This window comes from Ambystoma mexicanum, chromosome 12, assembly GCF_040938575.1.
Source record: "Ambystoma mexicanum isolate Mex_15411 chromosome 12, UKY_AmexF1_1, whole genome shotgun sequence".
Classification (NCBI taxonomy): Eukaryota; Metazoa; Chordata; class Amphibia; order Caudata; family Ambystomatidae; genus Ambystoma; species Ambystoma mexicanum.
The window spans coordinates 801,682,949-801,709,915 of NC_090936.1; the positions used below are offsets into that span (position 1 = coordinate 801,682,949).

Consider the following 26,967-nt stretch of genomic DNA (forward strand, 5'->3'; position numbering starts at 1 on the left):
TAGGGAACCATGTAAAGTTGATAGACATAAGGGCCTTCATCAGTGTTGTGATGTGTACTGGCCCACAGCCTATTCAACCTAAATGTTTGTGATATGGGAGAGAACTATCAAACTCAGTCTTTAATACACAACACATCTTTTTTTAAAGAAATCAGTTGGTTGTCGTTTGCAGAAGATGTTATTTTTATAGATCATACCCGGATAGACCTGCAGTGCCTGATACATATCTTTTCACAATACACCTTCGAAAACTATCTAAGACAAAAATTGAAAAATCATAAGATTCATGAGAAAAACCACAAAGAAATACAGATGTATGGAAAATGGAGATCATTCCACTAGCAACTACAAAGGAATTGATCTACTTAAGGATTCACCTAAGATCCAAGCCACCAAAGGAAGCCTTATTGACTGAATTAATAGAAAAAGCAAATGTTTTTGGGTCTCTGATGAACAGATCAATTACTATAATGGCCATTTCTCAATTCAACATCTCATCGACTTTTATAAAGGAAAATATGCCCCCTCATTACGTATGGGATTGAAATAAATCTGCCTGCTGAATAAAAAACATTTTAATACAGTAGAGGGAAAACTATGGAGAAAAGTATAAAAGCTTCCAAACTGTGTTCCTATTACAGTTATCAGAAACAAATTGGGGCTGATTGCATTAAGAGGTTGATACTGATGGAAAGTACTACAATTTTATAGACATTTTTGTAGCCCCTTCAAATAATTTTTTTTTCATTGATTTTGGTCTTCAGTACAACACAAAGATACATTCACCTATGTAAGTATTTAAACAGAAATGTGTTCATATTTTAAATTCAAACTAAATATCCCTGACACTCTTAATAGACAATCCAAATGATGCAAAAAAATGCTTTTGAAAAATGATTGGTCAGAGACGAGGTAGCCAATATCCACGTACAAACTATACAAACATCTTTTATGGGACATTTGTAGCCATGGCACTATTCCCAAATATTTGACAAATTTAACAAATTCTTACTGGTGTTGACAGTGCAGTAACTTTGCTGAAAATGTTGGGGGTGACATGACATCTGAAGAAAAGGTGCCCCAGCCACATGAATGGGGACAAAATAGTGTGGCATGAAAGTTGGGGGGGAGACAAACACCCCTTTCCCCCCCTAAAATTACGCCCATGGGTGTTTACAATTCATAAGATTTATAATGAGCGTGCTATCTACAGATGTAATTAACTATATAAGGAATAAAGGATCTAATATCTCAGACACCTGTAAATATTGCAAACGTCACAGAATCACTCTTGTACTTAGTCATCAACTGTCCCATCCTGAATAATTTAAGATGGAAAATCTTTGAAAAATGTGTCCACGATACGGATTGGGTAAATACACAGTGCTTTTGCAGTGATTGGTAGCTAGAAAGGAACTCCCCTAGCACAGATTTGATTTTTACATTCTATTAAATTAATCATGGTAAATAAAGAAGGAATCAAAATAATAAAATTGTTAGACAATCATGCAGTTTGACATGTGAACACTTATGTCTAACCATTCTTTTTTCTTTTAATCAATTTATTAATGCTGTGTTTGAGTGTTTTCGTTACAACCAAATAATGTTTCCAAATTTAAAAAAAAAGTAGTAATAGTTTATTGTTTGAAGCTCTAATGAACTATGAATACTTTTGTATCTATTCTGTAAAAAATGTGAATAATGAATCAATGTATTACATATCCACATTTTTGTCACATCATGTGTGGGAAAGTTTTACTTGTACACTATACCACATGAAATATATATTTTTTTAAATAGTAAATCAAACCAACGTGGTCACTGCAAATTAATTCAGTGGTTATCACCCTAAATACTCTTTCCAAAAAAGTACAGGCAATTTAGCTACAATACCATGTAACTCGCCTGCTTTTTTCACTAATTCTCAATGCATGCAAACCTCCATTTGCATAAATGTAATCTGTTTATATTCTAGACAGCAATATACAATGTGCTTTCAACCCATTGATGACCATTTTGTGTATTTTATTTCCTTCAACATCAATGACACATGTTGGTATCAGAGAGAGAACCCCTGAAGTTGCCAGTCAAGCTTCCTGGTTTTGGAGTGCATCGGAAGGACCCACCTTGTCCCATAGTTGCTGGATTGGTACTCGTAACAACCTAGAAGCACACCAGAAATCCTGTTTGCCACTTTGAGACAATTCAATTTCAAATAAATATTTAGCAGGTTTTGTTTATGCCATTGACAAGTATTGGTGTCAGAGAAAATCGAAGTCATATACATCACATTGAATATAAACTTTCTCATTTGTGTGCTATTGTTTTATAAATCTGTGCTCTCTTTCTTGGAGAGCACAGAATATTGGTTCTATTATAAAATTAAACAAGCCTGAAACTCTACATTTCTGAAAGAATAGGAAGTAACCCCCAATTCTCCTTGGCATTGGGAATTTGCTGAATGCAGAGTTCTGTGTTTTCTTGCCAATATTATTAGACACATTTGAATAGTCATTTAAGATGGCATCATTTCCTTGCGGATGTAATTGGACAGGCTAATCCCCTCTCATCCCATTAGAATGGACTGTCTGTACTCAGAATTTCTCTTTTGATATAACTATGGCTTGAATAGGTCAAATGTGTATTAATCCTCTGTACAATGGGAAATGCTGTACACCAGTTTGCAGTCCAGTTTTAAAATACACATGTGAAACATGGGGTTTTAGCTTACTTGGCTACTTTCAGAATCACAACTTGTACTTTGCTCTGAAAATGCTATAGCATTCTATTTTAAATTATTTCCCCAGTAGTCTCCCTTACAACCTGACCCCATTCAGTGGCCCAGCTGGTGAAGGAGTTTTGAGGACATTTATCTAATTGCAGTAGGCTTTTTATACACACTTCTGGGTTTGTCATTTAAAGCACAGGAATGGTAAGACTTGACAACGCTTCAGGCAACTTCACCCAATCAGTTGTTTCCTCCCGGCTTCTGTTTTGTACTTTCATAATCCTTTTCAGGGAATCTGTTCCTATTCAGACAAAGTTCTGCCTTCATTTTTCTCTGTAGAAGGCCCTATCTGTGGCCCTCCCATTATCTCCAAGGTATTATCCCAGTTCAGCATTTATCCTGTTGAGCATTGTTTCCTCATCTGCAGACTTGTCTAAATCCCAGCGCTCTCACTACTTCCAGTTCCTTTGGAATCTAAATAGATGCAATATTTTCCCATGCAGGCATGAAATGGCAATGTTTCATTGAAGGAGTTTTTTCATTGGATCCCTTCTGACTATGGCACTCCCAGTGATCCACCCCTCTATTTTGAAAGGTCCAACATATTTAACCATGTGACAAGAGGAGGTTCTGGTTAGATTTTGACCCAAATCCATTTTTCTTCCATAACTTTGGTTCATTATTAAGGTGTGTATTATTGGAATTGCACAGTCAATCTGCATCTGTATAGCTGTTATGAGCCTCATAACATGGACCATGACACATTGGTTTAATATGTACATTTATTATTACACATTAATATATCATATTTGTACTTTCTGTGGGGCAAGCACCACTGAATCCAAAACTGTCCTCTCTTTCTCAAATAACCAGAATGTTGCCAAGTTATGGTCATTGTACTTTTAAATGGGCATTTCTGGACATGGAGGCCCATTTAAGCTAGTCATTAACATATTTTCCAAGCCATGAAAACAAACATTAACAGATGATATGGTATTGCTGAGCCATGTCAAAAGTTTGAAATCTTGCTGAAACAACAATGTTTTGATGTATTGTTCTCTGATAAAGAGGCCTCCATGCATGTGGCCAGCGCCCAGGTATAAACAGGAGGGAGACAATGAAAACCAACATTGTGGTATGCAATAGGGCCTATTGCTCTGTATTTCCTTTTCTCCATAAGATAAATGCATACTATAAATGTCCATCTGGGTGTTCACTTCAGTCTAAATGGATGTTGTTGATTAAAAGGACGTCTGTCTTTGGCAGATAGCTGACCTCTGGTCATGAGAAATACCATTTGCCTTGGCAACCAAGCCTCAAAATCATATATTCTGATACAGATCTGCACCATCTTTCTGTTCTCAAAGGAATATGTGCTTGGGATGCAATTGCAATGGCAATGGCAATGCATTTCTCCTACTTCCTCCTGTAATGTAAATCAATTGAAACACATGCATTATTTGATACATTTGAAAGACTTGGACATTCTTGCACTTTTGAAGGTGCATAGATTTCACTTGACAGCTCAACAGGTGCATTAAAACAATTTCTATGAGATAGTATTTACATAGAAAAATGACACAGTGCATATGGTTGTAGAATGAAAATAGAGTTCCACATTTCCTCTTTGAACTGCACATTACAGAGATGGAAAACAATGCACATACAATGCATGGAGTAGTCAAGAACAGGGTTGAAATTATGATATAGACAATACACATTTTGCCATATGCTGGTGCAACAGGGCTGTAAAAACAATCATGTCTCATCTAAACATCTTCCTACCTGTAACCATGCAGAGGTTTTAACATGATAGAAGGGAGCAAACCAAGTAAACTGTGTTCGGTTCTAAAAACTTTGATGCATTTACATAAATATTTGCTTCACACATCAAATGACCACAACTGGGTGTGCAAAGGAAATAAATGTATGGATCACTGCTGCCCCCATTGGCAAAGTATCTGAACACATCATCCATGTGTTCCCAAAGTAAAAAAATCCAGTACCTGTGAAGGACCATCTGACAGCCAGAACCCTGCCACCACTGCAAAAATAACTGCCCCAGGGCCCACCACCACAACACCACCAACAATGCCAACCAAGAAGATGTTATCCAGGAAGTCAGCTGCCACTCCTTCCACTGAAGCCACACGTAGGAAGATAAAGACACCTGCTGAGCCACACCAGTCATAACGGCAACATAGAGTACCCCACAAACACTGCCTTGTGCAAACCTTCAAAAGCACCTAAAAGGCAACCTTTGACCCATATTGTTTCTTTAAAGTCAGACACAATGTGCCTCATCACGACTTTGGCGGTAACCCTTAAATCCAGCGGTCGCGCTATTACAGCCGGATTTAAGGGTCCGCCAAATCAGGACTTCGGCGGATTTCGCCCCAGCTCTTGGCTGGGGGGAAATCCGCTGAAAATTTGCACTATTACCGCCGGCTGGAAATCCGCCGGCGGTAAGAGCGCAAATTTTCCCCATTGAGCCCAATGGGGAATGGGGCATTCCCGAATGGGCTCAATGGGGAATGGGGATTAACATCACTGCCGAACACGTGATCCAGCGCTATTAGCGCCAGGGATTTCGGCGGTAGGGCTAATACCGCCGGCAGTAATACCACCGACATTACCGCCAAAGTCGTGATCAGGCCCAATGTCCTTTCTTTCATAACTGCCACTGAACTGATGCCAGTGGGCCTCGGGGATAACCAGGGAGAGGAGGACATACCCACTCCACTGTGAACACCTACTGGAATTGGCACAGATTACTCAGATGGGGACCAGGATGTCACTGGTGTGTAGTCAGTTTATGGGCATGTACCTGGCAATGTGGCACAACCAATGTCCTACTTTGACCTTGTCTACACCTTTCCCCCTACACCACACTTGCCAGACTGGCTAGCTCAAGCAACAGGACAACAACACATCCTTGAGGCAGACCAGAATACAGCATGAAGAGGACATTTCCAATGAGCACCTGCTAGTTCTCTAAGAAATCCAGAATGCCATAATTGGTCCCTTCGTGCAATGATGGAATGGAAAACTCTGTCATTGTATAGGAAGTGTCTCACTGACCCTTCAGTTCGAGGATTTAAGATTCTGCAAGATGCCTTGAATAGTTCAGCTGAAATACATGGTCATTAGCATGTACTAGGTTGTTGAAGATGCTAGGTTCTTCTTAAACTGACCTACTGCACAACCCTGATGCCATCAAACTTATGTTATGGAGGCAAGACTGGATACACATGATCACAGCAAGAGATCAGCCTAAATCTTATACTGATTTCAACCTTGAATGTAGGCAAAGGAGTTCCCATGTTCAATTATCTGAGCTAAGCTACTCAGACTTAGATTGAATCTCATCCCTACAAAAGAGGTCCTGATAAACAGGAATCAATGGTAAGAGTTGGACACAAATTGCAGATTCTGTAATAAGCTTGATACCAAAGAAACACTCTACCACTTGACCCTGCTATGTGACATGCTAACGGAGACAAGAACCCTATCTCTAGGCGAAATAATCAACAGCTTTAGTTCAATCTCTGTGGGTGATTAGTGGCTTAAACTCCTAATGGGTGAGAACCTGAACAAACTATAGCCTTATTAAGGTTTTTAGATGATTTTTTAATGGTTCATCTTCAAGAGTAGGCTTTAGTTGACTGGAACGCATAGAAAGGAGAGAGAACCAGTCATACAACATGATGAATAATATGACTTAGTTTGCAGAGAGTACTTAGGAATCTTGAGAATGCATTTCATTTTTATACATTTATTTATGGGTTATTTTTATTTTGAGGTAACACTGAATGTGAAACTTTGACTGATGAATTAAGTACCAAACTGAATTGTTGAAGAACGAATGATGAATTGTGTTTGAGGATTTTTGTTTGTTTTGGAAAGTGAAAGGTTTTGTAAACCAAGCACAAATAAAAAATAAATAATAATAATTGGTCATGGCAGGAGGACAGGACATACCATATCTTTGCAGGAATCTGGAAAGGATGGTAGGTGCTATCACCTTCCAGAAACTGAGAATCAGAGTGAGCACCAATGCTACAACCAAGGGTTTTTCACTGATGTATCTGGATTTCCATGAAGAAGATACTAGTCCTATTACAGTCCTTAGCCACTACTGTACCAACAAGATCCACCTCCACAAACACCATGGATGAATCTGTCCCCTGATGTCCACCCCATAGGTCTACCAGTCGATTATGACCCCAAACCTGCTTAGCAAGAGGGAGAAACACAGATGCAAATGATGACTTTCACTTATTAATCACCAGGGTTGGGGAGGGGGAAGTGGATGGGAAGAGGGAGTCTGAGGGATATGTTGTGGCGAAGGGATGGGAGTGGTTAGAGTAGGAGTGCACACAAGACTTGGTGGCCATTTGAATAAAGGGTGTTCTATAGAAAATTCCATATGTGTCATCAGTCGAAACAGGTTGCTGTTCGGAAAGAGTTCATCAATGTGCGATTTTCCCTCCATTTGTGGACCCCCTCAAACTTTTTCCTTTTGTTTGGCTATCCTACCCTGACTTTTGCCAGTGGAGTGCAGCCTTGAGCTGCGCTCCCCTTGGCTTTTGCTCACTTGTTATTGGGAAACTGATATGTCCTTCAGACTGCCAGTACTAGGAAACTATGTTTCCCTTAGTCTTCGACTATGTTGCCATTTCTAGGTAACCTTTTAACAGTGTACCTTTTAGTACCGTGCACTGTGGGTCCTTTTTGTTTTATGGCCCTAGACACCCTTGAAGGATGTTTTGGTGTTTGTCTGAGTGTGCCAGGGATGAACTGTTGGCAGCAGTTACTTTTTATAAGTGTTTTATTTCTTTTTACTAAATCACATTGCGCTTGGTTCAAGACTGTGGGCAGGTCCGAAAATGGCTGAGCCACAACATCTTTTGTGGGATTTTGCATGTCACGTGTGTGTGCCCACAAAGTGTCTGGTCCCGATCCACACTACTTCTGCCAGGATGTCTGGAGTGCCTGAATGCTTGGGACCACCACGGACCATGATTGGCCCATGACTGGGATGCTGGCATGAGAGAAGATCCTCGATTCAAAGTCCTCGATTTTGGCATGAAGCTAATCTTGCATAAGAGCAGGAGGTCTGCATCCATTCCAGGTCAATCAGCTGAGTTCTCCCCGAACTACAGAAGGAGCCAAGTATCCTGTATGAAGAAACAGACTTGTGGAACCACCGAAGGCACACTAGAAGGTTTTGGAAACCTTCGCCCTTTGCTGTCCTGTCGGACCCCTGTTTTTTTCATCGATCAAGAAGGCCTGTCGGGGCGCTTTGCCCCTTTGAAGTAGTGGGAACAACTATGCTCAGCGCCCCTTGCTTTACCAGGTGAACAAGCCCCTTCAGAAGTGTTCCTGGGCCATCCAGTGAACTGTCCAGCTCTACCTCAGGGTATCCTGCAGAATTGCCACTGTCTTGAATTGAAATCCGAGACTTGGGGCATTGCTTGCTTGTTGTCCAATGCCCGCTCCTGCCAAATTTTGCAGGCCTAGCACTCTAGGTCCCAAATTAGGAGAGTGATTAGGAGAGTGTGTAATGCTGCACACATCAGTGATTTCCGTGTCACTGCCAGTGTCACTGCCAGTTGGTGACAGTCAGTTTAAGTGTCTTGCTGACCTGCTCTCCTGTGCCCTGAAGCCTGCTGCACTGGAATTGTCTTTGTATTTCCTTTGGAAGCTGAGAAAAGGCAACTGTCCCATCACAGACAATCGTTCTATCCTGCTGCCGATGAGAGCCGGAGCGCCACAAACTGCAGGGCCCAAAACCTACTAGCAACCTCGACTAAACTGGCAAAGTTTGGTCCAGACTGTGCCGAGGGTCAGTGGGTACTTTCATCACTTAACAGTGGCTCCCCTGGCACAACCAATACCTTTTCCGCACAAATATCCCTAAAAAGGTATTCGCCTTTGGCTGGGTTAGCCTACGCTCCCTAGCTATTCTCACCTTCTGAAAACTGCTCTGCGGCCAATGGCAGACCCTACTCAAATAGTGGGAACCAACTCTTCATCACCTCAAGCCCCTTCCTGACTTGCTGCAGCCCTCTCAAGAAGACCCGTTTTTTTTTCTGTACTGTTGAGCAAAAGGCTTCCCATTGTGTATTGCCCCTGGTATGTTAACTCACTTTTCTCTTTGCAGGTTGTGGATGTGTTTTACTCCTTTGTCACATTAGTAAACATATTGTATTTATATTATCTAGTATAAGATTTGTGTGGTAACTATTTTTACATAACTGAAGTTTATTTGTGTCTATTGGTCCGGCCGACAATATATCCATAGATAATTTTTATATACACTTGTCTAAGAGTAATTTGTGGTTCGTTACTGTGTGTGCTCATTGTGGGCTTCCAATCACTCTCACCCCTCCTGAGACTTAGGGCCTCATTACACGTTGCGCTGTAAAAATTGGCAATTACCGGCATGGCGCAATTAGCGTGTCCGCCCTCGCAAGAGGCTACCAATTGCGTGCCATTACGAGTTCGCGGGCACGAGCATAGCGCCATGCCGGTAATGACCTTACCGCCATGCCACAAAAGTCCCCAAAAAGTCCCTTAACGGCATCGTCGAAAGCGCTGATAGCACTTCCGACCTGCCGCCACATGCAAATAGCGGTCACCACCATTAGCGGTCATCGCCATTACCGGTCACCGCTAATAGCAGTGACCGTTATTTTGCGGAACCGGAAATAGCATCATCGCACAGGAACGGGAAAGAGCACGGCGGCCATCTTTAAAAACACAATCCATTGCCATCCTCCTAATCGAGGACACCTTACCAGGAAACCCGAACAAAACTCCTTCCAGGACAGCCTAAAGATGCCCAAGGCCGTGAAAAAATCTACAGAGCGGCAACGCAAGGAGAAATTCTGCAAGGAGGAGCTTGTAATGCTGACTGAGACACTGGCGGCAAATGCACAGGTGGTCTTCTGCAACAACATGCGGCGGGAGGCCATCCTGAAGAAGAAGGCCATCTGGGCAGAGGTTGCCACCAAGGTCAGCGCAATAGGCACCACCACCCGCACAGTTAAAGACTGCCGCAAGAGGTGGGACAACCTCCGGCTACGCGTGAGGAACATCCTGGCCGTAAACCGCAACCTGGCTACGGGCACAGGAGGAGGCAGCGAATCGCCTATTAAGCTCCGTGAGTGGGAGGAGACCTGTGCATCCACAATTGGAGTGGAAACCATAGAGGGAGTAGGAGAAATGGAGCATGGCGTGCCCACTTCGTCCGATGGAGGTGAGTGTATGCATCCAACAATGCACAGTGAAGTGTGATGGTCCCCCCCAATCATGTGCCCATATGAATGTCGTGGATCCAGCCACCAACAGACATGCATGCATCACCACATATCCGTTCAACCCAGATCCATTCATGCATGACCCACCCAACATCCCCATTACCTGCATCCACACTAAAGAGCCCCAAATGCATAGAACGGCATGACGTAATCATTCAGCATAAGGCAGGTCGACCCATGAATGATGAATATCCCCATTTCTCACCCCTACAGGATCACACACAGAAACTGATGAGCCACGCACTGCGGCACCTGCTCCCACATCCAGCAAAAAAGCCAGGAGGGATGCCACAGGGGACACCGCCACATCCTCAAGGGGAACCAGGAGGAGTGACCATGACCAGAGGGACAAAGGCAGCAGGGGCACCAGTTCCACACAGCCAGAGGCCATGCCTGCTGCCGTTGTGGCACCCACGGGAGTGTGTCTCCCAGCAAGTGAATGCAGCATTGAGGGAATGCACTCTGCTGCCACCAGTTCAACGGGTGAGGCAGCAGCCACTGCCCCACTTTCGGATGAGGAGAAGGCACCTGGCATTGTGGATCTAAGCCAGAGCCCCAGACCAACACGCTCCATACTGGCAAGCCCGAGGTTGTCTTCAGGTCCGGGTAGCCAAGGAGGGTCACCCACCCCCACCCTTGAAGGGTCATGGAGCCCCCAGGTATTCTCACATGAGGCCAGTGCCATGGAACAAGGCGCATCAGCCATCCCACCAGCACCCACCATGCAACATGACCTCTCAGCCATCATTCAGAGGCAGACGGAGATCACTGGGCTAGTAGGGCAGCATGTGGCTGAGGTAGGCCGTCTGAGGGAGGACCTCAGTATTTTTGCACAGCAGACAAGGGAGGGCATGGAGGCATGCACCGACAGGATCTGCAACTAAATGGCCCAACTCAGGCAGGCCATGCACCGTATAGCCTTGAGCGCCGATGCCCACTCACAACCCAGGATGAACCGGCCACCACCTCCTCTGGGAGTTCCCGGAAAACTAGCCCCCTACGCCGGTCTCTGCGCAACCTGAGGCGCACCACATCACAACCACCAAATGGCGGGGCAGGAACTGACAATTAGGGCCAGCAAGGACTAGGTGCCACATGTTGAGAAGGACACGTTCACACCATGAGGGTCACATGGGAGTGTTGTGGGGGGAGGGGGGTAGGGGTGTTTTTGGGAGTGTTGTGGGGAGAGGGGGTAGGGGTGTTTTTGGGAGTGTTGTGGGGGGAGAGGGGTAGGGGTGTTTTTGGGAGTGTTGTGGGGGGAGGGTGGTAGGGGTGTTTTTGGGAGTGTTGTGGGGGGAGGGAGGTAGGGGTGTTTTCACAGTTGGTGCCATGCACTTATTGTTGTCTTTTGTTCACAATACACTGTTGAAAAGTTTAATCTGGCTTGGTATTCATCATTGTGTGTGTGTACTGTATTGGGGAGATGGTTCTTTGTGGGACTGACCACTTGTATCAGGGCAGTAATACCCATCTTTATGCATAATGGTCATACCTTGGATGTCATGGAATCTGATACATCAGATGCTGACGCACATCGTGTCCCTCCTGGACTATGCCACTTGCATGTCCCTGCGGGCCTTTTCAGCCATCCTCATCACCATCCACATCATCCTCATCTTGCGCTTGCATGTCAGGTGGCATAGGCACATTCCGTCTGATTTAAATTTAGTCCCGCATCACACATGCCATGGTTGTCTTCTGCACTTTGTCATGGCCGTACAGGAGGGCTTCGCCCGGCACGCTTAGGGACCGGTGCTGTGTGTTGTAGAGGCCGGATGCCTGATCCATCACAGCGCTGGTACGGCTATGTGCAATTTTCTTGTCCTCTTCCTGCTGGTTCTGTGGTATTTCTGGGTGCCCTGCTGGTGCTTGCTGCGCCTGTCTTGCCCTACTCCTACTTGTACTCCTCCTGCGTCTCCTCTGTGCTGCCTGTTGTTGATGCTGCCTCACTGCAATCATATCCTCCAGCCCATGTAATGCAGGCAGTATTGGAAGCATTTTTGTGTGGGAAGGGGTGTTGTGTGCCCTTTTCTGCTGCCAATGTCTCCATCGCCTACACCTGTGCTGGATGTGTCCACCTGTGGCAGGTGGACACACTGCTCAGGTCTCTTAACGGGTGGTTCGCGATGCCGGTATTAGCGCCATGCCGGTAGGGGGTTTTGGGGTCTTTCCCATGCCGCTATTGCCATGTCCGCCTACCTTGTGATGGGATGCTATTATCGCCATTCCGCTATTTCCGACCTGGGGGTCGCACGCTCATGGACTTGCCGCTATTAGTGCCACCGTATTTAACGATGGCGCTAATAGCGGCAAGTCCGGTTCGTAATTGGATAGGAAATTTAGCGTTACTGGTATTCAATTACCGGTAACGTTATTTCCTTACCGCCGTCCGTGTAATGAGGCCCTTAGTCTTGACCACCTGCCAAGCTACCTAGATTGGTCTGGCATGTCCAGAAGGTTCCCTGGTTCCACTAATCCAAGGCGGCCTCCTAAACTTCTGCCCACCAGGTCAGAGTTTCAAAAGCCATTTTAGCAGTTACACAATGAGATAATACAGTATTTAAATCAATCTTGTAATAATTGGCCATACATGTCATGTAATGCCTGATATTGCAAAATCAATACACATTAATGCCCCATTTCGATCTGCAACCACCCACACATACACTCAGAAAATTGACTCCACTAAATGATGCCTTGTGAAATGGCATTCCTGCACATCCCATGCTGAATTTATTGTCGATGCTTCTTCTTCATTATCAACCTTGTCTCTGTCTTGTGTAATGATGCATGTTTGGGGCACTGGCACATAAATCCTGTAGGTGCAGATTGTGGCACATGCAACATGTTATGACAATGGCCCTCATTACGATACCGGCGCTAAACCATGGCGCTTTCAGCACCATGGTTGGTGCCGGTATCGTAATGTGTCCGCCAGGGTGAAATGGGGAAATACCGCCCCATTCCAAGGTTGGTGGGGCGGTATTTCCCCATTTCCCCATGGCCCTTCCCCATTCCCATTTTTCCCCATAGGGCATAATGGGAATGGCGAAGGCGCTAAGTACGATACTGCAAATTGCGGTACCATACTTACCGCGAAGGTCCCTTTTCGGTCCCTACTTTAACGGCTGGTCTACACCAGCCGTTAAGGTCGGGTCCCACAAAGGGACCTCGTAATTAGGCGCTAATGGGTTAATGGTGCCGCAGCCTTTTACGGCGCTGTTAACCCATTAGCGCCAGGGTCGTAATGAGGCCCAATGTGTTGACCTGTACCCTTGTTGGAGCCATTCATCAATGTTCCCACCAGTCCTCTTTAGGCAACGGGGCCTAGCTTTGAGTAGTTCTCTCTGTGATGGCACATTTTTTGATGTGTGTCACATTACGCCACCTCTCTGCAATTTTTTTGTACGGGGTTAGTAGCCCTGGCAGGAGCGAACAGCCAGCCTCACACCTGGAAGGATATAGGTGAGACATTAGTCAATGGATGCATGTGTTTTAGATGCACAGACATAATGTTATGTATGGCTGCGTCAATGGAGCATGGAATGTGGAAGATAATCTGGTTGTCCATGTGTGGCTGTTTGCTGTGCATGACTGCCATTGCTCCGCTGCCAACACCCCTCCCCTTTCAAGTTGCAAACAACAACTGTGTTATGCTTGCCTAAGAGCCATTCCCTTTGCTTCCTGTGTCTGCCTATATACAGATGATGGGTACTGTAGTGCAGTAGCACTGAGTCATGAGTAGAGCCAGGGAACCTTGCACAAAAGCATTGTTGATCATATCCCCATCACAAGTTATTTGCGGGGTCAGGGTATTCTGTTGCTTCCTGTTCCTGTGTCAAATAGGATGACTTTAATGACACATGTGTAAAGTCCAGGTCATCAGTTGTATTTGGGAATTAGATGACATAATAGAAGTGTCCTTTAAGGACATTAATGGACTCTTGGGTTGTTGGAAGGTAAACATGTCCTGTTGCATGACATAGTAGGGCAGCCACAACCTGCTTGACTGTTCTTGCAAATGTTTGCTGATGACTGCCTGTTATAAGAAAATTGAGTATGGCCACTAACATCAGCAGAGGAGGGATGACAGATTGCATGAAAATGTATCCCTCGCTATCACTCTGAATGAACTGGATGGCTTATGGCTGGGCTGTACAGACACTAGGTTTTCAGGATTTGCGTTTCTGTTAGTGCCCATGTGGTTATTCTGACCCTGGGTATTAGGGGTGTCCACTGCATCCTCCATCTTGTTGGGCCGCCTGCAGCTAGATTGCAGTTTTTCTATTGGCATCAAATAGCAACTATAGTACCCCTAGATATATACACATCAGTCTGACATTTCTTAGCCTTGGCTCACAAAGTTGACACTTGCATTATATCAAATTATTGTAGCCTTCATAATTGTTAAAAGGAAATAAAGTGTTTGTAGTTTATAGAATAAACGCTTACACTAATAACAAAAACATAATAATTATAAACAAAAAAAACAAAACAGCATAATAGTTCAAAGCTCTCTACTGGCACAGTGCAATTAGAACAACAATTGCCAATTCCAGCATATATAAATCAATATACTACTAACAATACAAAATCAGGCAAAACATAGGTGGGTCATGCAGACCGCTGTAGTCTGGGAGTCCAGCATTGCCCTGTCTCCACCATGGGGCCATACAGATTAAATATAGCCAACATCATGTGACATGGGCTACTCTCCCCAAACTTCTCTCAGATCAGCTTCCCCCTGGAGAATCCTCTTGCCCAGCTCCTCTAAAATAATCTTCGACAGGGAAGTCACTGCAACAATCAGATCCGCGTTTGCAGTCATCATAATTCTGACCCATAGTTTTCCAGTGAGGACACTTGCTGTCGAATGCAAAAATCTTCACAGAAGAATACGTTGGTTGGCCAAAAAGCCTAGACATTTGACAAGGAGGTGGAAGAGTGATTGGCTTAGCACTGAGCCACACACTCGGCAGCCCCGCATTTCCCTCAGAACCTGTAATTTTGGACCCATATCTTCCATTGTTGGCAAAGCCCAGAGACGAAACCTTAAGTAAATATCTCTATGCTTTGTAGAAGAAAATGTTTGTATATAGGATCTTAAAGATTTCTGAGGCATATGTAGGTAGTGATTCTTTCGGTACAAAAGAAGTCTGTTTAAGTCCTCATAATCGCTATTTTTATCCCATCTTTTTATCTTATTTCTCCTTATGTAAGCCGTATTGGCACCCTTCAATTCGATCAGATTTCGATAGGCAACATATTTCCTGGAAAATGTATTCAAGAAAGAGCTGCAGTTTTGGCCATTACTCATTTGCTCATATATGCCGGAATTCAGTGAGTTTACCTCGCCTTCCTCCATTTTGGTCAGCAACGATAGGGATCTCTTGATGTGCTGCGCCCACCAAGAGGGCAGACCCAGTTCAAAACGGATTACACCAATCGGAATAGACTTCGGCAACCACAATACTGTCTTCCAGATGTTACCCTCCAACCTACCAAGGAAGGTTCGATTCCCAAACAAAATCACTTTGCAGCCACAACACTGTGGCTGTGACTTTTAATTTGTTTACTTCGATTAGAGGAAGCAGAGAATAGGCACAGAGCTTATTCTTTAGAACTTTCATTAGTAGAATGGACGTACCTATTTTGGCTTCCATTTCCCATTTTGGATGATTAAGTGCTGCTTAGTATAGATGGGAAAGCCTAGATACATGATACTGTTAATCTCCTTGATGGCGGATTGATTTACCTTCCAGCTATAACTCTTGGTCTTTGTTTTGGTTGTAAAGGTCAGTGTGTAGGACTTACAATGGTTAATTTTAAGATGGTACATTGCTAGATACGATTGTAAACACTCAAGTAACCTTTGCAGACCTGCAGGCGTATAATAAGTTAGAACTAGAGAATCTGCATACGCAATGATATTAATTCTCTTTCATAATTGTGTGCTTTTATCAGTCACAATACCACAAGCAGGCATGGCTTATTTTTTGTTATTATCCTGCCACAATACTGATTAATATTATAATTTAGATCAGAGGTGCAGATGCCGTTTGCATCGGGAGGGGTGATTATAAGGACCTGTGATTGATTTACCTACATATGCTGCTCATTACAGCCTGTTTTCTTCATGCCAGTAATGTCTTGTAGCCTTTCATGTGTTATTCCTCCCAGTAATGATAGTTTAAATTGTGCATTAGGTACAACATCCGGTGTTGTGTGGATGTGGTAAGGCCCATTTTCTGCATCTGTTTTTTTTCAGAAGCCTTGCGTCTGGTATTTTTGCATGCGTTGAGTGACTCGTTATTTATTGTACGGTGCAATATATTGTCTGATATTTAATGATACTGCTAACCTCCTGACCAGGCTTTTTGAGTTTTCAGTGATGTCCTTATTTTATTCATGCTCCAGCTAATAAAAGTGCATGTGTTCTTTTCATATAAAAGTACAATTACCCTTAAACAACTATTAGCAATGAGATCTCAGACAAAGTGTGAATTATAGATGGATACGTAATTTTACAATCACTTCCCAAAAGACATAATATAACTACGTATGGACCCGTTGGGAATGCTTTTATTATGGGCATTAAAATAATGAGGAATATACACACTGAGGGAAAAATAACTTTTGATACTTATATTGAACATTCATCGAAAGAATGAACGCGCAGGAAAACAGAATGGGCCCTTATTATAAGTTGTGCGGAATAGGTTTAACGCGCCGGAAATGGTGCCGGCGCCGTTAAACCCATTCCGCACAATTACAAGGTACCCTCGCGGGACCCGCTCTGGACGTCTGGTTTTTCCAGATGTCCATAGAGGGTCCCGCGAGGGGAACAGGATGCTAACAACGGGCCTGTTCGTAATGGACCCATAGTTAGCTCCCTCCCCATTCCCATTGAGCCCTATGAGGGCTCAAATGGGAATGGGGAAGGACCGGGCACGTGTTCCCTGAAGGAGGAAATACCGGGCCCTCCATACTCGGAATGGCCCGGTATTTCCCCATTCAGGGAACCCGGACCCGATTTTGGAGGCAGCCTTATTAAGGGCATGGCTACCTCCAAAGTCGTAATGAGGCCAAATGTCTCTTAGAGCTGCTGTTTGGCAACTTCCCTTCTGCCCGAGAAAACAAGATTGCTGTCTGAATATCTTGGGAATGCAGTGCTGAGAGAGTTGGCAGATACTGAGCAGAAAACATTAGTCATTTATGGAACCAAACCATAAACTAACAAACCAAACCAATTGTTGATAATTATCTGGATGAAGATACATATGAACACGCCGATATCATCATACGTCTTAATACCCTTGATCTCGAGAAACACCATGACACTCGTGTGAAAAAAAAAATGAGTGTTTTCATCAGAAACTGCCATGTTCATCTTGCTGATAGACTTGGTTTCAAGTTACTTAGTAAATGACTAAATGACTTCCGCGGCAAGCCAAATAAACAAGCTCTGGTAAATAAACATTAGCCAGTGTTGCATGCCAATTGGTATTCCTACAGCCAGGTGCGTCGTTTGACTAGTATTTTATAGTTTTAAGAGGAAAATAAGCATACATTTTTCTCTTCCTTGTGACAGATGCCTTTTAACAGCCTTTGAAGATACAGGTTTGCAATCAATGTTTGCAATGTTTCAGACCCGGGTTTTAGAATATGACATTTAGAAGGAGATGAGCTACAGCCAAATGTAGGAGTACTGAATCACGTATTGTAAGTAGAAACATTATATTGCCCTTTGGAAAAAGTTACTAAAACCCTTAACCAAAAATAATGACTCTAATTGCAAACCGGTGGGTGCCTGATAAAGAGCATGCAAACGTCCTGCTGCATGTTTAGAGCTTTCTGCAGAGTCAAGCACTGTACAGCTAGTCAACTGTGGGTGTGTGGTGTGTGCAACAGTGAAAGTTCATCTTACCTTGACTGCGCTGCCTGTTGCGAGTGCAATGCTTGTTCTAAAAATGAGAGGGCATTGTTATGGAAACATGGGGTAGTATGATGCTGAAGAAGTTAGTGAAGAGACCTTGTTCTTGCTCGTCTGTTATTGCGGCAAACACTTATATGGTGGTGATTGCTGAAGCATTTGCGTTCATGTGTGCACTAGCACAATCAATAGCCGAAAGCACCTTGTTACAGAACGTTATTTGCTTGACGTAATATGAAATATGATCAAGAGCAGCTTGTGTATCTTTTCGGGAGGCAACATCTTGACCATATATCGCTTACTTATCAGTACCCGCTTTGAAAAATTATGGCAGTAAAAAATAGAGGCCATCTTTGATGCCATCTTGAAATATCCGGCTAATATGTGAAATAGAGGGTTTTCCAATCTGGATGATCAAATCTTGGTTACAAAATGAATACCAAACTTAGCAGACTATTACAGCTCGAACCTTCATTTATTACTTTGAAACTACACTAAACTGTGCATCTAGGTAACACATGAAATGCTAAATTGGTATCATATGATGAAGAGCAAAGATATTTCATATAACTGTTGAATAGAGACAACATATCTGAGAAAAGTGTTTTATGCGGATTTGGTACCAAATAAAACATGGCACTGAACCATGCCATTCTTTGAAACCATTATTTGTTTTGTCATCTATGCACCACTAGACAAGTGTCCGTTATATACAGACTGACACGCTGATACCCCTATACTCTGAACTGTGTTGGAATAACAATGTGTGTGATGTGTTTGCATATTTGTGGCTCCAGCATCACATTTGCTATTTTGACCTGGAATGACATTCTTACCCTAAAGATACTTAGATCTCTCTAGAGGTCGATGGCAGTCCAGACCAATTTGAAACACTGTCAAGGTTTTGTGTGACAGCAGTGGGGTGGCTGAGGCCTAACTGGTTAACACAATACATTATATTTTAAGAGGTCTTGCAGTGCTCTATAACACACCAGACAAAGCACCATGCAATATTTCTACCCTTGGTCTATACACCCTAAAGATCAAGTACTCAAGTGTGGGGCTGTATTCTAGATTGAGAGTCACATTAAGAATCCATCGACATTTCCCTGGGAAATATCGCCAAACTCAAATACTGTTACCTCATTCGGAAGACCTGTGGACATGGGAAGTAACTGCATAATGCAGAGTCAGGCAGACACTTCAGTTACTGCCCCTATCAGAATCCCATCGGACACGATGGAGAACCATTTTAAAGCATGTAGCATTACTACATGCAGTACTATTGTATACAGTAAAGCTTTCATGTGGAGTAATGTCCTCCACACAAACACAGGTGGTTCCCATTAGTTTTGGATGTGAAACTTGTAATTTGATTGAGTGATCAAACATGCAGTATATGGAAATGCCAAATGTTTTTCCATTACCACCAAACTGTTAATGAATCCCTAAGTACCAATTATTAGCATCAACAAAAACATTTTTTTTCAGCTGGATCATCTGAAGCACATTGTTCACATCAATCACTTGGAAGATGGTTCCCATCCAGTTGGAGCCTTGAGTAGTTAAATCATTTACAACTGTAATGGCTTATAAGTGGGTGTTCCTGCCAGACTCTGCAACAAACCCAGCTCAAAATTTGACATATTACTAGTTTATTTTGCACTCAAAGTATCACATGTCACAGGTCATACATAGATCATAGAAATTCACAGCACTTGCTGTCTGTGACAGAACACATCAATGTTATACTCGATTGTATGTTGCATAAAGCCTTGCAGGCAAGGACCTTTTTTGTCTCCAGGTTGTGATCTCCTTTTGCTGCCCTTGTTACCATTTCTGATCTTCAGATCATGGTCATGTCTTAGACACCTACCAAACAGGGACAGAAAAAGAGCTAGATGTTTTTGTGCTCAAGGTACTGTTAGAGTATGTATGAGCTGAAGAACGTGTGCAGTATTTTCAGTGTATAGTTTAACCTTTGAGGCTAAAACTTTGGGCGGTAAATCGAGGGGGTTAGATTTGCTTAGGCCATGAAAATGCTGGTAGCTGCAGGCACATGAACATGGCCAGGTTCAGAAAATAAAGCAGAATTAAAAGCTGAACATGAAGGAAAAATTCATGTAACAGAAAGAAATGAGATGGGCCTTGGAAATACACATGCATTGTATTTGAATTTGTATTTATTGGTTTATATAGTGCTTTACACCAACGCGCTGCACAATTGAACAACTCGATGCATAAAAAACATAAAACAATGTAACAGTAGAAGCAAATTACTGTAATGAATCAGTCACCAAAACAGTAAGAAGAGCAGTTAATCTGAAGGGAATAGGGAGAGTGGCGAAGTGGGACTGGGAGAGAGAGGGTGAGGTGAGGAGGAGAAGAAGGAGAGAAGGGGAAGGATGAGAGTGGGGTGGGCGGGGAGTGGAGGAAGATGAACGAGGGGGAAATAAAGGAAGGAGGGGGAGTAAGAAGGGGAAGATGATTCAAGGCGGGGGGTGGAGAAGGAGAGATTTAAGGGAGGAGCGGAATGAGGAGAAGGTAGGAATAGAACGGATTGAGAGAGGTAGGGAGTTCCAGTGCAGGGGAGCTAGGAGCTGGAAGGAGCGGAAACGGGAGGGGGCACAAGGGGACGGAGCTGCAGCAGCAAAGGGTAAGGAAGGATAAAAGTGTGAAATGCAACATCATTAGGAGATTGTGCTAAGCGCAACACTGTTCAAAGTTAGCAGAGGGGGCGAGATGGGTGCTGGAAAGTTCTGGCACATGACAAGGCGGGACATATTAAAGACATTTACAGAAACATATAGAGCAGGCAGTGTTGAATGAGGGGTTTGAAATAGAGGGAGAGCATGGGGGGGGGCAGGGATTTTTCGCATGGCACCAAAAGATTAATGGAGTAGCCTGAGTTCAACATTTTGAGTGGGGGGGTTTGTCCTTTCAGGCAGAGGGGGGCTGTAATTGAAGGAGCTGTCGAATGATAAGTGAGAGAGGGGAAATATATGTACACTAGAACCTAAAAGCTTTCCTGTTGTTTTGGTAACTGTGAGGTAAAAAAGAAAAACACATACATTTGAAATGTCATGCTAAAGTAAAATGTGTTTTTGCACACATGTCTAATGATACACATTTATTGTCAGTGTATTCATGCCTTTAAAGTAGCCAAATTCAGTTGTCTGTTTCTTACAGATGAGATTGAATATATAAAGTGCCAAGAAGGGGGGTTGTCCTTATTGTGTTTAGAGCCTGACCTCCTCCTTACATCTTTAGGTAAACGGGCATTATCAATGAAACGTACAGTATAAAGACGGACGATGTATAGCTAAAGTCCTGAGGCATAATAAGAGTTGCAGAAAAGGAAGAGTCAGACTATTTATTCCTAAAGTACCTGACCTGTCTGCAGAACAGCATACCACTGTACTTGCACCGTAATTTCAATTTGGAGTTTCTGAGGAAGGGTCTTACACTTTATCTCTTTTAATAAGGATGAGACCATGACTGTGTCCAGCTCTACTGACCACTGAATGGGGACTGGAGACAGTCTGTCTCTTACACAATGTTCGCACTCCATCACTTAAACAGAATGTTTGGCATAGTTTTAAAATTGCATAATATTTGTAACAAAACCTTTTCCAAAGAGATCAAACAATGATAAGGCATTTATTTCTTGCAGAACATATATATTTTCAAACGTTTAATACATTTGGTACATGGATCTAACTGAGCTAGTACATTTTGTAATACTGACAATTTGAAGTCTTCAAAACTCTTTCCAAAGGGAATCAAAAGGGTATAGCAGAGCATCGATTTAATAGGCACCAACAAAGGTGTCTGGCTCATGAGAGGAGAGGTACTTTAATAGACGTTCTTCAAAGAGGGTTTTCGTTTTTTTATTTATTTATTGAACATGTTTATGGCACCTATACAGCAGAAAGTGTATCCAGGCGCTATAAGACAAAGATGGGGGGGGGGGCAGAGGTAAAAACAACAATAACTGGTCGCACTAGGCCTTGTGGTTTGGAAAATCACATTGCACACTACCTACACATTAGGGACATTTGCAATTGTGTCATAGATTATTTGCATCACTGGAGACACCCCCCTTTAAAATGTTATGAATAACTTGTTTTTTTTGTTCATTGTATCCGATCCTAAAAAAGAAAATGGACTTTCCCAATGTATGTCACTTTACCCTGCACTATGTTTTAGCAAAGCTTTTGACGGTCAACAAACATTATATGCATGCATATACATGCATGCTTAGAAAAGGACCACTACATAAACCTTTCACTGGTGAAGTGAAACTATCACGCTCGTTTACACGGGGAAACGTTCTTGGGTGCAGAAATGCATTTATGCAACAAATACAAGCAACAACACAAATTCTGAACTCGTGCAAATGCTGTTGCAAAATTATGCATCTGCGCAAAGTTTATTTAACGACGGCCCTTGGCTTCATATGTTAACTTGTAAATGCATAGCGCTACAGAGTATGATTTTACACACATGTTCTGTTAAACAGCTTACCTCATCAAGCCTTCTTTCAGTTCCCAGTGCCAAGAGGTTGTTGTACTCTCGTTCAAGGATTTGCCTTGCCTGCAAATGTCGCATTCATGTTGTTAATCGAGTGTTACATATGATTTTTAAATACCTTACACTGCCGTATAAAGTTAAATGATGCATATTGACATCTAATAAACTTACCTGTGTGTTTTGCGTGGGTATCTGTAGAACTAATGCTAAACTGCTGTAGTCAAAGTTGTCATCCAGGGCTATGAGTGATCCATGAACACCACTTTCTAGTGCATTGTTTGCATAATCTCGAAGTCCTATAGTCTGAATCCAACGAATGACTCTTTCATTGCTCCAAACCAAGACATCTGAGGATACAAAATATTGTAGAATTGAATTGCATGAAAACCTTTAGTTCCGTGTGTGACGACTTGTTAAGTGAGATCTGGTCCAATCGAGAGGAGCGTATGCATAGACCAGATAGTACAAAAAAAAGAACATAGGTATCTGGGATTGGATACCGACAACCAACGAAATGCATAGTCTCTTGTCAATGCAGCATCTGGCAGGAGATCACAAAAAGCAAGGAATCCTGGCTCCTTTTCTATCTAAATAGCCCAGCCGTCCTGCACTGAGTGCATTTCTCAGATTCAGATGGAATTTGATGCCGTCAAAAGAAATGCTCCTGAATATGAAAAGATAGGTAGTGGGGATGTAGCGTCTAGATTGTGTGGGATGTAGCGTCTAGATTGTGTGGGGTAGCAGAATTGAGAGAATCGCTAAAACACTTGCTGGTGGTATGCCCCCTACTTCAGCCTAATACAATGAAAGACTTTTAGCATTTTTTTCCTTCATTGTCCCATATTGACCTGGGTTGTTTGTGGGCAAGATGTCTATCTGGGAGGATTACTTCAGACATGATTGCAATTGTGGGATTTTTGAGAACACAACATCTTGTGGAGTTGGACAATAAATGAGCATACAAGTTTTTGAATTTAGTGTTTTTTTATTTGACAGAAAGGTGATTATATTTGTATATGTTGTGCTTATGGATGTTAATTTTTTTAAACATGTTTTGTAATGTGGAAATTAAATGATTTAGATGTTGCATTTATGAAATGGTGAAAAATTGTAAATTGTATTCTTTTTTCTTTTTGTATATTGTTAAACGTTATATTTTAAACATAACACATACAAAACAAGAATTGTAATTATTTAAAAAAAGATTGAGTCATCATGCAGTGAAGTACTGATTATGCATTAAAGAAAAACAAGGCCCATACGCTCAGTGGATTCGTCTTTCTTCTTTTCAGAGCACGAACTGCCATCCTTACTCATTCCATGTTGTCACATTCCCCTGAACATCCCATCCCAAACTGTTCTCTCAAAAACACAGAAAGGATTACAAGACACAACAACTCTCCCTGTTTTAAGACGTAACACCAAAAACAGCCCCTTTCTTCAATCCCCTGCCAGGGTCATCTGATCACTCTCTGCACCTGGCTCCTTTCAGTTTCAGACTCATCTGCCAGAGAGTTTTCAGTAGCTTCAGACACATTAGCCAAAAATATACTCTTCATCACAAGAGAATTGGCTAGCATCCTGTGCTGAACTGTCCCTGTGGGTGGGGCCAGATTGATACGTTTTCACAGAACAGTCGCTCTCTGAATTTAGAAGCTAAAATAATTTGCACATAACTTTAAGTCCTGTCTGATGAAAAGTGGACCATTGTCTGTATTGACCTTTGAGGAGATTAAAAAAGCAGCAAATATTTTGGCTAACACAGGGATGACGTACGCTGCAGGAGTAGAAGTGACGACCTGAAGATCAAGATAACATGAGAATGCATCTCGTATAACCAGTACATATGCACCTGTGTGTATTGCCCTTCTTTCCACACCAGTGCCACTGCGGCTCAGGAAAAGTGCCGGGAGCTGCACTTTGGCATTTATGCCTCTCCTTGGGTATTCTTTCCTAAATGGTCCTGAAGAATGTATCTTTGTCTAGTGTGAGAATCTTCAGAGCCATCTTGGTCAATAGCAGTATGCGAGTGAAACAGTAGTCTGGCATCAGATGGCAGATTTGAGACATTGTGTAACCACCTCAAGAGCAGGACTTTAGTACTTGTTTTAGTGATCAGGTCCATCAGGTTTAATAACTCAGTTCCTGCATTGTGTTAGGCAATGTAATGCACTGCTGGCAATGCCCTCTTGGTCTGTGGCAGTGGCAGGTGGCGATGGGATAGATAGTGAGCAGTGTTGTCATCCTTTCCTGGCTTTTCTGTACAAGAAGAGATGGTAATGTTCACAAGCCAACACCGCTGTTAAATGGTCCTTCTCACCTTTGGAACATGCTTGTTGTGAGGTGACAAATCTGGTTTGTATTGTGCTACTATTACCGCTAAACCACGTGGGCTGGTGTCCACCATCAGCTAAGCTGAAATATCTAAGTCATGCATACACCCTTTGTAACACATTGGGCCTCATTACGACAATGGAGGTAGCCATGCCGCTTTTAGCGGCATGGCTACCCCCATACCGGGTATAGGGTCCGGGTTCCCTGAATGGGGAAATACTGGGCCATTCCAACCTTGGAGGGCCCGGTATTTCCCCATTCAAGGAACCCGGACTCGGTACATCCCCATTCCCATTTGAGCCCTCATAGGGCTCAATGGGAGCAGGGAGAATGCTAACAACGGGCCTGTTAATGATGTGCCCATTGTTAGCATCCTAGTCTGCTCGCTGGACCCGCTAAGGACGCCTGGTTTCACCAGGAGTCCTTAGCGGGACCCACAAGCAGAACTCGTAATGAGGCAGTAGGGGGTTAACGCCGCCACATCTACCGGCGCCGTTAACCCCCTACCGCCAGAGTCTTAATGAGGCCCATTGTCTTAGATACAGTCAGACATGCTTGCAACCGCAGACAGTCCCGATCCTGTTTGCTGAGGTGAGGTAGGGGGTACTGGTGTATGCAAAATCCAGAATATATTCTATGCAGTACCTTAACATCACCAAAAAGGTGTGTTGTGCTGATAAATGTTATGGACTTAAGGATGAAGGGAGAACCTACACCTTTTCCTTGTCTGGCCTCATGCTTTGGCAGGAAATGGTGTGCCTGAAGAATTTCAGAGGACATTCATTGCATTTTCATATGTATTTATGCAATGTGATATTTTCTTCTTCCAAAGCCATGCATCCCCTCTGTTGTTCTGCATCATGAGCTTCTTGTGTGGTGCATTTAGGCATTGAGGCACATGTCATATGATCATGTACATTTTCCCTGGACAAATCTCAGCAGCCACAGAGATGCCTAAACTGTGGAGTTTGTAACTGAAAAACTCCAGATGAGTTGCAAGGGCGGTCATGTGGGCCTGTAAGGTTGTGTCCGGTTTCACTTGTTGGTAGCTTCTTTTTAATTAAAGCTTGCAGAAAATGGTCACTCCATTGAAATGATTCATCATGTGGTCATCCTCAGGCCTGATGGGCATATGCATATCTGCATAGTTACGGATTTGACCTTTTGAATATTAATGGACTGGTACCTCCTTTTGCTGGTTCTATAATGTGCCGATAAAATCATGCACACAATTCATCTTTAACTTGCCACTGAATGTTGAAAGTAATACCTCTATGATGTTGGGCTGCTGGCATCGTATATTTATCTGTGTTGAGCGGTGGCCAAAGAGGGCAGGATCTAAATGGGATGATGCTCCTCTACTTTTTCAAAAAATCAGCCAACGCCCCCATGCATTTGTTCACCTGCAGTACTGTTGTTGGGCAGTAGGCAAATGACACTTTTGCTCTTTTCAACAAACCGACAGGGATTCAAACTCATGTCCTTCAGTTAATGCACTGTTGGCATTATTTGATTAGCTAACATCAGAGGCATTGCTAGGGGGTGACTGAGGGGGCTATAGCTCCAGGTCTTTTGTTTGTAGCCCTGGATATAAGCTCAGGGGCTACAACCAAGAGGCTAGGTAGCCCGGGTCCCGACAGTCCCGACATTAGCGTAGCCCCACATATTTTGCAGACCTAGCATCACGCCTGGATAACATTATTGTAATTTTTATAATGTGTTATTTATAACACGCTTAATACCCAGAGGTTTCCAAGCGCGGAGCTGGGGATCGAACCTGTGTTGCTCAAGTCATCTTCCAAGGTGAGTGTGTTGCACCTGATCTAGTCTCCTGCACGAGACGCATCATATCTCCCTCTCATGTGGGATTTCCATTATATTATTTCAATTGTCTGCTTATAACATAAAGCCCATTCCCGAGAATCACATAATAGTCCACCCTGCTCAGTGCTGGATGATTCATTTTACAATTTTGTAAAGCAGCAGTGCAACTAAAGTCAATGTAGAGAAAGTGCATAGAGAGCCGAGGAGTGATGAGAGTGACAGTTTCACCCCTTTTTCATACACTTTGGCTAATGATTTGCAGTTATATGCGGAGTCATCACTAAAATCCC

General features: G+C 43.1%; 1 protein-coding gene across 3 annotated transcripts in view; it reads right to left on the bottom strand.

Moving 5' to 3' along the window:
- Positions 1 to 26,967, bottom strand: part of PPFIA2 (PTPRF interacting protein alpha 2) — a 2,558,488-nt gene that overhangs the window by 182,708 nt on the left and 2,348,813 nt on the right. For all 3 annotated transcript variants that reach the window (XM_069629312.1, XM_069629311.1, XM_069629313.1), the window contains 2 exons: positions 22,691 to 22,866; positions 22,514 to 22,582 (listed from right to left, as the gene is read on the bottom strand). In XM_069629312.1, coding sequence (XP_069485413.1) covers positions 22,514 to 22,582; positions 22,691 to 22,866 — 245 coding nt within the window. The remainder of the gene's footprint in view (positions 1 to 22,513; positions 22,583 to 22,690; positions 22,867 to 26,967) is intronic.